General features: G+C 45.3%; 1 protein-coding gene across 50 annotated transcripts in view; it reads left to right on the top strand.

The window, feature by feature from the left end:
- The window catches only part of MADD (MAP kinase activating death domain), a 41,468-nt gene that overhangs the window by 6,114 nt on the left and 22,691 nt on the right, over window positions 1-12,663 (top strand). For 16 of the 50 annotated variants that reach the window (XM_038563334.1, XM_038563354.1, XM_038563330.1 and 13 more), the window contains exons 5-20: window positions 179-310; window positions 1,354-1,467; window positions 2,112-2,192; window positions 3,706-3,884; window positions 4,164-4,399; window positions 4,608-4,764; window positions 5,639-5,742; window positions 5,828-6,018; window positions 6,412-6,665; window positions 6,914-7,053; window positions 8,117-8,218; window positions 9,724-9,783; window positions 10,144-10,246; window positions 10,623-10,809; window positions 10,906-11,056; window positions 11,363-11,569. In XM_038563334.1, the coding sequence (XP_038419262.1) occupies window positions 179-310; window positions 1,354-1,467; window positions 2,112-2,192; window positions 3,706-3,884; window positions 4,164-4,399; window positions 4,608-4,764; window positions 5,639-5,742; window positions 5,828-6,018; window positions 6,412-6,665; window positions 6,914-7,053; window positions 8,117-8,218; window positions 9,724-9,783; window positions 10,144-10,246; window positions 10,623-10,809; window positions 10,906-11,056; window positions 11,363-11,569 (2,398 nt within the window). The remainder of the gene's footprint in view (window positions 1-178; window positions 311-1,353; window positions 1,468-2,111; window positions 2,193-3,705; window positions 3,885-4,163; window positions 4,400-4,607; window positions 4,765-5,638; window positions 5,743-5,827; window positions 6,019-6,411; window positions 6,666-6,913; window positions 7,054-8,116; window positions 8,219-9,723; window positions 9,784-10,143; window positions 10,247-10,622; window positions 10,810-10,905; window positions 11,057-11,362; window positions 11,570-12,663) is intronic. The other 34 variants (XM_038563372.1, XM_038563371.1, XM_038563373.1 and 31 more) reach the window with 4 other exon arrangements.

The following is a 12,663-nucleotide window of genomic DNA, read 5'->3' as shown; positions in this document are numbered from 1 at the left end:
GAAAAGAAAGAAAAGAAAAGAAAAGAAAAAAGAAAGAAAAGAAAAGAAAAGAAAGAAAAAAAAAAAAAAAAATAAAAAAAAATAAAAAAAAAGAAAAGAAAGAAATGATAGCATTGGAAACTATTTTCTCATAAACCTTATTTATACTGCTGAATGATCCTTCTATGGCTTGTGGCAGGTGGTGCTACAGTCCCGAGACTACAATGCCCTCTCCATGTCTGTGATGGCGTTTGTGGCAATGATCTACCCACTGGAGTATATGTTTCCTGTAATCCCACTGCTGCCCACCTGCATGGCATCGGCAGAACAGGTGAGTTTCAGGCGTTTTCTGGCTTTGTCACCTCTATCTTCCAACTCTGTCCAGCTCTGAGGAAGAACAAACAATACCAAGAAGTTGTAAATCAGTACTCATCTTCAATCCCTTATTTTAACTTACCTGTCGGCAGAACATGACCTCATGTACTGATTTAATGGCAAAACCTATGCTTTTATGGTTTTTACTTACCGAAAGAAATGTTGGGGCACCTGGGTGGCTCAGTTGGTTAAGCATCTGCCTTCAGCTCAGATCATGATCCCAACGTCCTGGGATGAGACCTGCATCAGGCTCCCTGCTCAGCGAAGAATCTGCTTCTCCCTCTTCCTCTGACCCTCCCCGCTGCTGCTTCTCTCTCTCTCTCTCTTTAAGATTTTATTTATTTATTCATAAGAGACACAGAAAGAGAGAGAAGCAGAGATACAGGCAAAGGGAGAAGCAGGCTCCATGCAGGGAGCCTGACGTGGGACTCAATCCCAGGACTCCAGGATTACACCCTGGGCCGAAGGCAGGCACTAAACTGCTGAGCCACCCAGGGATCCCCCTGCCTCTCTAATCAATAAATGAAAAAAAAAATTTTTTTTTTTAATTTTTTAAAATTTATTTATGATAGTCACACACAGAGAGAGAGAGAGAGAGAGAGAGAGGCAGAGACACAGGCAGAGGGAGAAGCAGGCTCCATGCACCGGGAGCCCGACGTGGGACTCCATCCCGGGTCTCCAGGATCGCGCCCTGGGTCAAAGGCAGGCACCAAACCGCTGCGCCACCCAGGGATCCCGAAAAATATTTTTTTAAAAAAGTAAATGTTAATAATAATAGGCTACTGGCTACACTATTGCAGGTATTACATAATATGCAGAATATACATTGTTACCTTTCTAAAATTTAGAAAATTGTGAATACTGAAACACACCTACCCTCAAGAGTTTTGGAAAAGAGATTGTAGATCTACATTTCCTTATCTAAAAAAAAATCATGATTCATTAAGTGATCAAAATAGGTTTAGTTTTTGTTTCTTACTCTCTTTTTTCTTTCCACAGCTGCTGTTAGCTCCAACTCCGTACATCATCGGGGTCCCTGCCAGCTTCTTCCTCTACAAACTGGACTTCAAAATGCCTGATGATGTATGGCTGGTGGATCTGGACAGCAATAGGGTGAGGTTCTTGACTGAGGTATTAGAGTCTAGGACAGGATTGTGTGTGTGTATGTGTGTTTTCCTAGATTATTTCCAGGAAGGTCCTCAGTTGGGTGATCTCTCTTGTGTGACTCCTTGAAATCATTTTTTTACATGCTTAGCTTTTATATTATTGGCTTATGAGACCCTTGGTTAGGACTCAGAGGATTTAGTTTTGCCAGGATGAAGCTATATCTGGAGCAGCATGTGTTGTAGGACCACTACACCTAGGGTGTAGATCACCTAATGGTTTTCCTGGGGTATGGTTTCTGGTAAGTGGCTTTCAGTGAAGATTTAAAATGTATATTAGTAGTCTGTGATGTGAATACATTCAGACTTCGCCAGGAACCCTTATGTGTGTTCGTTGTAAAACTGTAAGAAAAAACACAGTCCTATTAATATGTAGAGATAGTCACCAGCAACATTGAGGTATATTTCTTTCTATATGTATGTGTGCATATCTTATACGTATGTATATATATATATATGTATAAGTAAAATATATTTTCACATACGTGAAATATTCAGTATATAACTTCCTATTTCTGTTACTTACCCTTATGTAAGAAGAATTCCAGAACAGTTAAGTCTAAGATCATGCCTTTTATCTTTTTCCTGGTACAGGTGATTGCCCCCACCAATGCAGAAGTGCTACCAATCCTGCCAGAACCGGAATCATTGGAGCTGAAAAAGCATTTGAAGCAGGTGGGTGAAGAATGAAGAAAGGGAAGGGAGCAGTAGCCACTCTAGGACAGCTATCCTTTCAGACTCCAAGAGGAATAGAATTTCTTAGCTAAGAAGTATGTCCCATTTCTGGGTGTCAGAATGAATCTCAAAAAGGGCTTTTAGATTTTTTTTTTAAGATTGATTTATTTTGAGAGAGAGTATGTGCAAGGGAGAGGAAGACGGAGAATGCGGAGTCCAACATGGGGCTTGATTCCACCACCCTGAGATCATGACCTGAGCTGAAACCGAGAGTCGGACACTCAACTGACTGAGCCACACAGGCACCCCTCATGTCTACCATTCTTTATGGCTGTATAGCGTTCTCTCGGTCTTATCAGGAAGGAGCTAGTCATTTGGATAATTCCTTTTATATTTCCCTCTTGAATTGATCTTTAGGTCCCTGTAGAATGCTTTCTTTAAAAATTCCTCTCTTTGAGTAATCCTTTAAATACATTTTTCATTGATCAATATTCTTCCTCTTCTGCATGCTGAACACAGTACCTGAAGGTAAAATATGACAAGACTCCATTCATTTGCCCTTTTGTGTATGTTATTTGGGACTCCCAGTAGATGCCTCCGTTTTTCTTTTTAGGAATCCTTGTTCTCACTTGAAGGGTCTTCAGGAATCTCTGTATTGTCTTAGTTGCTCAGCAGTACCTCTAGTTACCTGTTTGGGTTTAAATGGGTCATTCTGTAGCATCCCTCTCCCTCTCACTTGCTTCATCCCTGCTGATGTAATAAGGTGTCTTGTTACTGCAGAGACTTGAGGATTGCAAGTTGAGGAAGTTCTCTGCATTCCTTTGCTGTGTTTTCATTCTTGATGATTGCTTTAGTATGATTAATGAGATGGAAAGGTTGATATGTAGAATTGTACTTTAAATGTTTATAGGAAAAAAAAAATGTTTATAGGAGTTAAGATCCTTGGGCTCATTAATCCTGTATTCTTACCCCTGCTACTTAAAGTGTGGTCCATGGACCAGCAGTATTATTGCCTGCAGTTGTTAAAAGTGCAGAATCACCTCAGATATATTAAACCAGAATCTGCATTTTAATAACATTCCCAGGTGACTCCTGGGCTCATTAATATTTAAGAAGCACTACTGATCTAGACCAGTGGTTTTCAAATTGCCCCATGGAGCCTCTTAGTGGCTGATTTAGGCTGGGAACACGGAGCCTGTGGAGTTCTGGGTTCTTTATGTCCTTCAGAGAAACTTTACTTTTACGTGTTTCAGTTGTTTATATTTTTGTATAGATTTTAACTGAAGAACAACATTTCATGGCTAACATAAATTTGAAAACTATTGCCCTGGGCTCCAGATTTGATCAAGTTGCCTTGAGCCAGGTTGGCTTAAACTGAAGGCTACATAATTCAAATTATCTTCTAAAGGTTAAAGTATTTAGATTCTTATTTCAAACACTCTTTCCTAGGAGATGAGATTGGCTAGCTGCCCAGGAATCTGTGTTCCATAGGGGATTTCTTGTTTTTCCACAGGCCCTTGCCAGCATGAGTCTCAACACCCAGCCCATCCTCAATCTGGAGAAATTCCATGAAGGCCAAGAGATCCCCCTTCTCTTGGGTAGGCCTTCTAATGACTTGCAGTCCACACCTTCCACTGAATTCAACCCACTCATCTATGGCAATGATGTAGATTCTGTGGATGTTGCAACCAGGTATGACCAAGTTGACTAGATAATCACGAGCTCTTAAACTGGGTTCTGCTCTGTTGGTAGTTATATTTGCCAGCTTAGTAAACGCAAAGAGAAGAACTAGTTCCTCATACTCCCAGGCCTTTTAGACCTTGGGTAAAGAAAGAGATTGTTGATTGTTTAAGATCCCTCTCCCTTAGATGTTGGAAGCCTGTGAAGTGATGGCTCGGGGAGGTGATCATAGCAATCCTTACAGTGCGAGGTGTGGGACTCGGATTATCTCACCATCCCCTTCTTCCCCAGAGTGGCCATGGTCCGTTTCTTCAACTCCCCCAACGTGCTGCAGGGCTTTCAGATGCACACACGTACCCTGCGTCTCTTCCCGCGGCCTGTGGTAGCTTTTCAAGCTGGCTCCTTTCTAGCCTCACGTCCCCGGCAGACTCCTTTTGCTGAGAAACTGGCCAGGACACAGGCTGTGGAGTACTTTGGAGAATGGATCCTTAACCCCACCAACTATGCCTTCCAGCGAATTCACAACAGTGAGTCCATCTGCCCTCTGCTCTGCCCCATCTTCTGCCCTTGTCCCCTGATGGCTCTTCCCTTTGCTGTTTCCTTTTCTCATCTGCGACCTGCTCCTTCCATTCCTATTTTGCTCTAGACTTTTTCCTGTCTTTCTTTTATGTTTTGCTTGTTTGTTTGTTTTTTTCTCCTTGTTGGTAACTCCATTCTTTTTTTCTCTTTGGGTAGACATGTTTGATCCAGCCCTGATTGGTGACAAGCCAAAGTGGTATGCTCATCAGCTGCAGCCTATCCATTATCGAGTCTATGATAGCAATTCCCAGCTGGCGGAGGCACTGAGTGTGCCACCAGAGCGTGACTCTGACTCTGACCCTACTGATGACAGGTGAGCAGTAGAACCACTTTTTAAGGTAAAGAGGCTCTCACTGTCCCTTATTGAGCATGATGGCAAAGTCTCATAGGACTTAGATGTTAGTCTTTGAAGCCTTGGTTATATTTTGCTTGATTGTTTTGTGTTAACTTTCTTATTTTATCTTGTTCCCTGGCCTTGAGTTAACAGTGCACCTCTATTTTTTTTAGATATATTTATTTATTTGAGAGAGAGAGCATGTCCACGAGCACAGGGAGAGGCAGAGGGAGAGGGAGACAAACAGATGTAGGACTTGATCCCACGATCCTGAAATCATAACCTGAGCTGAAATCAAGAGTTGGGTGCTTAACCGAGCCATGCAGATGGCTTTTTTTTTAAGCTTCTAATTTTAATTCCAGTGAAGTTAACATACAGCGTTATATTAGTTTCAAGTGTACAATACAGTGATTCAGCAATTCTACACATTAGTGCTTACCGTGCTAAATGTACTCTTTAATCCCCTCACCTATTTCACACACACCCCTCCCCCCACCTCCTCGCTGGTCATCATCAGTTTGTTCTATATTGTTAAGAGTTTCTTTCTTGGTTTCTTGGTTTGTATCTTTTTTTTTTTTCCCTTTGGTTGTTTCATTTTTTAAATTCTGCATATGGGTGAGATTGTATGGTATTTGTCTTTATTTATTTTGCTTAGTATTATACTCTGGCTCCATCCGTGTTGCAGATGGCAAAATTACATTCCTTTTTATGGCTAATATTCCTCTGTATGAATGTGTATGAGAGCCCTTCCTTTTGTATTTTTTCCTAATGCTGATAGCTGATTCTTTTCCCTGCTCCTCCTTTCCATTATGTTTTTATTTTTGTTTTTATCTTTATGCTCTTCACTCTGCAGTGGCAGTGATAGTATGGATTATGATGACTCAAGCTCTTCCTACTCCTCCCTTGGTGACTTTGTCAGTGAAATGATGAAATGTGACATCAATGGTGATACTCCCAGTAAGTGTCCTTGGGGGAGATTGGCTGGCAATGGGCAGGGTTTGGGGCTCTGGGACAGTACAGTCTGTACCTTGGATGTTGGCAGATGTGGATCCATTGACACACGCAGCCCTGGGGGATGCCAGTGAAGTGGAGATTGATGAGCTGCAAAACCAGAAGGAATCAGAGGAACCTGGCCCAGACAGTGAGAACTCTCAGGAAAACCTGCCACTGCGCTCCAGCTCCAGCACCACTGCCAGCAGTAGCCCCAGCACTGTCATCCATGGAGCTAATTCTGTACGTGAGGACTTAGAATGGTACATTCTAAGTGAGACCTGATAGTTGGGATATGGGCCATACCTCTATTAGAGAGATGAGGCTGAAGCTGTTAATTTGCCTCTTTCTTCACAATCTTCCTGTCTTCCTTTCTGTAGATCTCCTAGCTTAGAGCCTGGGAGACACAGTTTGACTCCAGAAGGAACTCATTAGGCTTTTTCAGGACTTAGCTAAGATCTGTCTTGCATAGTTTATAGAGACAGAGAACAGAGGTGTCACAGAGTTCTTTTCTCACATGTTCCCTTAGGATAGGAGATGGGAACCTAATAGGCCTGGCGTGGCCCTGCTAAACTGAGAAATAGGAAGGTGTCGCTGGGCACTAGGTAACCAGGTTTTATTTAATGTGGCCTTTAGGAACCTGCCGACTCAACGGAGGTGGACGATAAGGCAGCAGTAGGTGTCTCCAAGCCCCCCCCCACAGTGCCTCCCAGCATTGGCAAGTCGAACGTGGACAGGCGTCAGACAGAAATTGGAGAGGGGTCAGTGCGCCGGCGAACCTATGACAATCCATACTTCGAGCCCCAATATGGCTTTCCCCCTGAGGAGGAGGATGATGAGCAGGGGGAAAGTTACACTCCCCGATTCAGCCAACATGTCAATGGCAATCGGTGAGAGCTTGGGGATTCCTTCGAGATGGGTGACTGAAGGACCTCACTACAGTGGACCCCGGGTGAGGGTTAATCAGAAAGTTGGAGAAGTCTGGATGCTCTGGTTGCCTGCCATCTCAAGGTGGTGTTTTGATCTAGGCATATAGAAGTTGTGGGAAGGGAGCAGTGGCAGCAGTGTAGCATAAGGCCCACATTCCCAAGACTAGGTACCCCTGCCTGGGGCTCATAGGTGCCACTGTGCATTCAAGGGCTCAAAAGATGCTGCGGCCCAACAGCTTGAAACTGGCAAGCGACTCAGACGCAGAGTCAGACTCTCGAGCGAGCTCTCCCACCTCCACCGTCTCCAACACCAGCACCGAGGGCTTCGGGGGCATCATGTCTTTTGCCAGTAAGTGCCTTCAGCTCTCATGCCTTTGTCACATTTTCTCTATAGTAGGCCCTGGCCATGGTGGATGCTTCTTAGAACTTTAAAGGTAGAGATGGATTGGCATTATTATCAAGTCCCAATTCAGTTTGTTTGGGTGATAGTGAATAAGGAATTTTCATGGGAGTTTAGTAAAGGACAGGGACAAAGTAGTCTTTATCCCCAGAGGTTTCAGTCTATCTCAGGTAAGATAGCTGGTCAACTAAAAGGTAGTCATTGTATTTTTTTCTTTCTTTTTTTTTTTTTGAGAAGTAGTCATTGTACTAAACATCATATATATATTTTTATTTTATTTTATTTATTTATTCATGAGAGACTCCGAGAGAGAGAGGCAGAGACACAGGCAGAGGGAGAAGCAGGCTCCATGCAGGGAGCCTGATGTGGGACTCGATCTCAGGTCTCCAGGATCATGCCCTGGACCGAAGACAGGTGCCAAACCGCTGAGCCACCCAGGCTGCCCCTAAACATCATATATTTTGTAGAAATATTCTGGTCAAGTTTGATTTGGGTCTGTATCTAATAATACCTTCTTTGCCTGGTGAAGGACTTTTTCATGAACTTGCTTTAAAATCTATAGGAGGTTGACTTTTGTGCCTAGAGAATATTTCCAGAAATGAGGGGTGGTATAAATTAAAGATTGGGGACAGACCAGGGATCAGAGAGAGCCAACATCAGGGATAATTATGATTGTGAGTTTTTTCAGAAGCTAGGTAGGGACAGCACTAGCTTCTGATCAAAAGTGCATTAACTGTCAGCTTTCATGTGGAGTTAGCATTGAAGAGAGACTTGGCTGTTACCATGGAAGGTGGAGAGAAAGTTGTTACTGGGTTTTGAGCAGTCCTGGCACTTTGCCCCTTTGTTTGCCATAAATTATAGACTTAGTCCTTTCTAAGTCTATAATTTAGAAAGGTAGACCAGAAGTACTGAGATTATATTTGACAAGGAGGAAGATGGAGATGATGGTGCAGTCATCAGCTTTGATTCCTTATGCTCCTAACCCATCACTCTCACGCCCTTCCCTTGACAGGCAGCCTGTATCGAAACCACAGTACAAGCTTCAGTCTTTCAAACCTCACACTGCCGACCAAAGGTGCCCGAGAGAAGACGACCCCCTTCCCCAGTCTGAAAGGTAACTACAGTCCTCCTTCTGTCAAACCAGGATTCTCTGGGAGATATTTCAGGCCTCTGGGTGCTTGTCAGGAGCCCTGTGTATGACGACTCATTTGATCTGGCTGTTGCCCCTCATACCGCTTCTCATGGCTTTCATTGCACACTGTGGGCTCTGACTGGTTTTCAGATGGAAACAATCTTCATAGCTGAAGAAAAGGCCCTGTTATGTCATTTAGGATAACAGCAACTGTGAGATTACTGTTGTTTCCGAGGGGAGCTTTGTCAGATGTACATAATTAACAGGGATCATCAGCTGCCACCAGTCCTCTGCCAGGTTCCTACTGAACGAGCAGAGTTTGAACCTCATCCCAAGGAGCTAGCCTGCTGGGATGGTTGTGAGAGCCTGGCAGTGTTTATAGAGCCAGGAAGCCTCTTACTTTGGCTTCATGTCAACTTGGGCCCCCTGGGTGCACCAGGTGGTATTGGTTGGCTTCTAAGAGCAGTTAAGACCTTATTTAATTTTATTTTATTTTCTTAAAGATTTTATTTATTTATTCATGAGAGACAGAGAGAAAGAGAGGCAGAAACACAGGCAGAGGGAGAAGCAGGCTCCATGTAGGGAACCCCATGTGGGACTCGATCCTGGGACTCCAGGATCATGCCCTGAGCCAAAGGCACTCAACCACTGAGCCACGCAGGCGTCCCCCTTATTTGATTTTCATTTGTGATCTCTGAGAGTCTGAAGGGCTCTTCTGAATTTACTCTCTGACTTTCGTTTATTTTCTCTAGATATTGTGCTGAGATAATTAATTATAGCAGAAAGCATAATGACAAGCAGCTCTGTATATATTTTAACTAACTCCTCTTCCCAGTGATTAAAAGCTCCGGGAATCTAAGGAGTGTTCTTTGGTGGGCTGGGAATATCAAGTAGATGGGCAAAGGGACAGAACATCTAGTGGTGCAAGGGGTTAACCAGCGCTGTGGCACAAACCCACACATGACTCAGTAGCTTAAGGGTGGAAAAGTGGTAGCGTCACTGGCTTCACTTGATGCACTTGGGGAGGAAAGCAGTTGAAATGCATCCATCGCATGCTGATGCTTCACTTCATTTGTTGCCCTTCTCACTCCCATCCGCCTCCCATCCTCACACCCCCACCTACTTCCCATGACAGCATCTGCAAGATGGGTCTCCTCTCCCTGCATACCAGCAGGCCCTCCTATGCTAGATGTTTCATGAAATCCAGCGGTCCCTCTTTCACGCATGTGCCTGTTGAGTACCTGAAGATCCCTCGTGTCATTTACCCTGCCCCTGGCTTTTAGAGACCGTAGTCTTAAGGATGGTCTTTCCTAGAGCCTTGGTGGTTTCCTGATCTCTTGGCTTCCAGCTCTGAGGTGCCTGAGAACTAAGGTTATGTGCACTAAGCTTTGGGAAAATCCTCAGATTGTCTGACTTACAGCTCCATTGAGGGGAATAGGGGTTGTGGTATCATGGTGCACCTACTAATTGTGTATTTTGTGTCCCAGTATTTGGGCTAAATACTCTAATGGAGATTGTTACTGAAGCCGGCCCCGGGAGTGGTGAAGGTGGGTCTTGCCCGTGAGCTGTGCATGATCTTTCTTTTCCTAGCATCTTCCGTGCCTGCCTGAGGGCCATCCTCCTCATGGAGCAAGCGGTATCACATGAGTGACCTGCCTTGCCCCGTCCCCCGTGACACCCGTGCTTGCCCATGGGGCGTGCTGCTGGTGCATGTGGAGTGGCCTGAGTCTCCATCCCCACTTCCTCCACATTGCCATGGCTGGTTTCTACCTGTGTGTGATGCCCTGGGGCCACCCTCACCCAGCCCTTCTGGGGAATGGGTGTGGAATGTGGCTCCCCACGGCGGTGCTGACACAGGCTACAGACCACAGTAGTGATGTCTCTCATTCCTACCTCCCTGGCTGTAGGAAACAGGAGGGCCTTAGTGGACCAGAAGTCATCTGTTATTAAACACAGCCCAACAGTGAAAAGAGAGCCTCCATCACCTCAGGGTCGATCCAGCAATTCTAGGTAATAAATGACTGAACTGTTTCAAAAGTTCTATGATAGAGGTAGCAATTGCTGTACCACACTTCAGGGTTGCTCAGGAGTAGGAGAGCACCTCCCATTTGGGTAGATGAAATCATTCCTTGTGAGCACTGCCCATTCTGACTGACTCCCCGTGCGACGGTAGTAGCCCACACCGGCGAGGAGAATGAGACTGCTGTGCTGGGTACGCAGGCAAACCAGGCCCTTGGCAGGGGGTGTGGGGCTGGGAGGCAGGGGACTTGGATGTTTGGAGACCTGTTTCCGTGTTGCCCCTGGAGGCAAACATCTAGTCTGGTGAAAGGGGTGGGTGCTCTGCAAAGAAACTGATTACTACAGAAGTGGTGTGTGGACCCCATAGTGAGAACCAGCAGTTCCTGAAGGAAGTGGTACACAGCGTGCTGGATGGCCAGGGTGTTGGCTGGCTCAACATGAAAAAGGTGCGTCGGCTGCTGGAGAGTGAGCAGCTGCGAGTCTTTGTCCTGAGCAAGCTGAACCGAACTGTGCAGTCAGAAGATGATGCCCGGCAGGACGTCATCCCCGATGTGGTCAGTGTCCAGGGTGGGGAGCTGGAATCAACTGGAAGAGGGACCTGGACACCACAGGCAGGTTTGCCAACTCTGGCCCCTGGGTTATTGTTGCAGGAGATCAGCAGAAAGGTTTACAAGGGGATGTTAGACCTGCTCAAGTGCACAGTACTCAGCCTGGAGCAGTCCTATGCCCACGCAGGTCTGGGTGGCATGGCCAGCATCTTTGGGCTTCTGGAGATTGCCCAGACCCACTACTATAGTAAAGGTAGGGATTACAGCAGCTGGGCAAGCGCTGTCCACAACTCTCCCACTGATCTCTGAAGAAAGCAAACTTGTTCTTCTACAGGTTTTCCAGGGCCAAGCTACTTCCCATCAGGCTTCGGGATTTTATTTTTTTAATGCATGTTTATACGCACTGGGTATTTTTCTGTCATGAAAAATAAGATACCTGCTTTACTTTTCTTGTACTTCATTCTGTATCTTCCTGTATCCTTGCTTCTCCCACCTCATTCCCAATAACTTGATTCTCACTGTCTATTTTGACCCCTTCCTATATTCAATCTTTTCCTAGAACCAGACAAGCGGAAGAGAAGTCCAACAGAGAGTGTAAATACACCAGTTGGCAAGGATCCTGGCCTGGCTGGGCGGGGGGACCCAAAAGCTATGGCACAGCTGAGAGTTCCCCAGCTGGGCCCTCGGGCGCCAAGTGCTGCAGGAAAGGGTCCCAAAGAACTAGACACCAGAAGTTTAAAGGAAGAGAATTTTGTAGCATCTGTTGGTATGTATCACTATGTTTGGTGTGGTGGAGGGAGGGTTCTGGCTTCGTAAATACCTCTCCCTCCTTCTTTCAGTTCATCCAGAATCCTGCCTTTCTTTTCCCCATGCTTTACTTTCTAGAGAGGGAGGTAGGTCTGCATCCATTTCTGATGGTATTTCTTTATACTTCTTTATCCCTTATGCTTCCTTTACAGGCTTCCCCACCCTCACCTATATCTTAGAGGAAGAATAGAAGTTTTGCTTAGAAGGCCTAGTGAGGTTTAGTGCAGGGAGTCTGAGCTATATTCCTGGTCCCTCTTTTTACTGACATCTGGATTTCTTCACACAGTGGAGAGCCACGTGAGCTCCTGGAAGCTATAGGAAAGTTTAGGGATGCGTCTTTGGCCTATAAAATTATGATTGTCTGGGCCAGTTTACTCCCATCCAACCATTACACTAACCTCAAATTTGCTTCTCTGGGGTATGTCCAGCAGCGCATTTCCCTGGGTTCTAGACCTCAAGGTATAGGTTTCTGAATCAACTTCTCTTTAAAAGTTTCCTTACTGAACTTGATTAAGAGCTTGTTGACATTTAGTGTTTCTCCATTCCCACTAAGGCAGTGCCTTAGTGAGCCCTCTGGGTGTCACCTCCTTTTGACTCACTCTGTATTTGACCTTGAGTCATCTAGGTTGTGTCTTTTTCTGGTTCCGTTTCCCTGGGCAGTATGCTTGTAACTGTTGCTTCTTCGCCACACCACTGGCAGTTGTCTTATGCTCCCATTAATGGTGGTGAGGAACCAGTTGCCTTCACTGGGGAGCTACCCTTCTCTAGCCAGCACAGTAGTGTCCTAGAGGCAGTCAACTCTGCCTTCCTCCTGCTTGACGGGTCTAGCATAAGTACCCGCCTGCAAATCTGAAGGTCTGGAGTTTTTGTCCTGTTCTGCCACCAGCTAGGAATGAGACTTTGGGCAAAGCACTTTCTCAGGGTCTTTCTGTCTGCTCATCTGGGAAATGAGGAGTTGGATTATGTAGACACAAGTTCTTCCAGGAAAAGAATGCCACCATTAATGTTCTTTCTTCTTTACCCCAGTGAAGATGCTATTCTTGATCATTTCGT

This window comes from Canis lupus, chromosome 18, assembly GCF_011100685.1.
Source record: "Canis lupus familiaris isolate Mischka breed German Shepherd chromosome 18, alternate assembly UU_Cfam_GSD_1.0, whole genome shotgun sequence".
NCBI lineage: Eukaryota > Metazoa > Chordata > Mammalia > Carnivora > Canidae > Canis > Canis lupus.
Note: the sequence above shows the minus strand (reverse complement) of the source record. Positions and strands in the feature narration are given on the sequence as shown.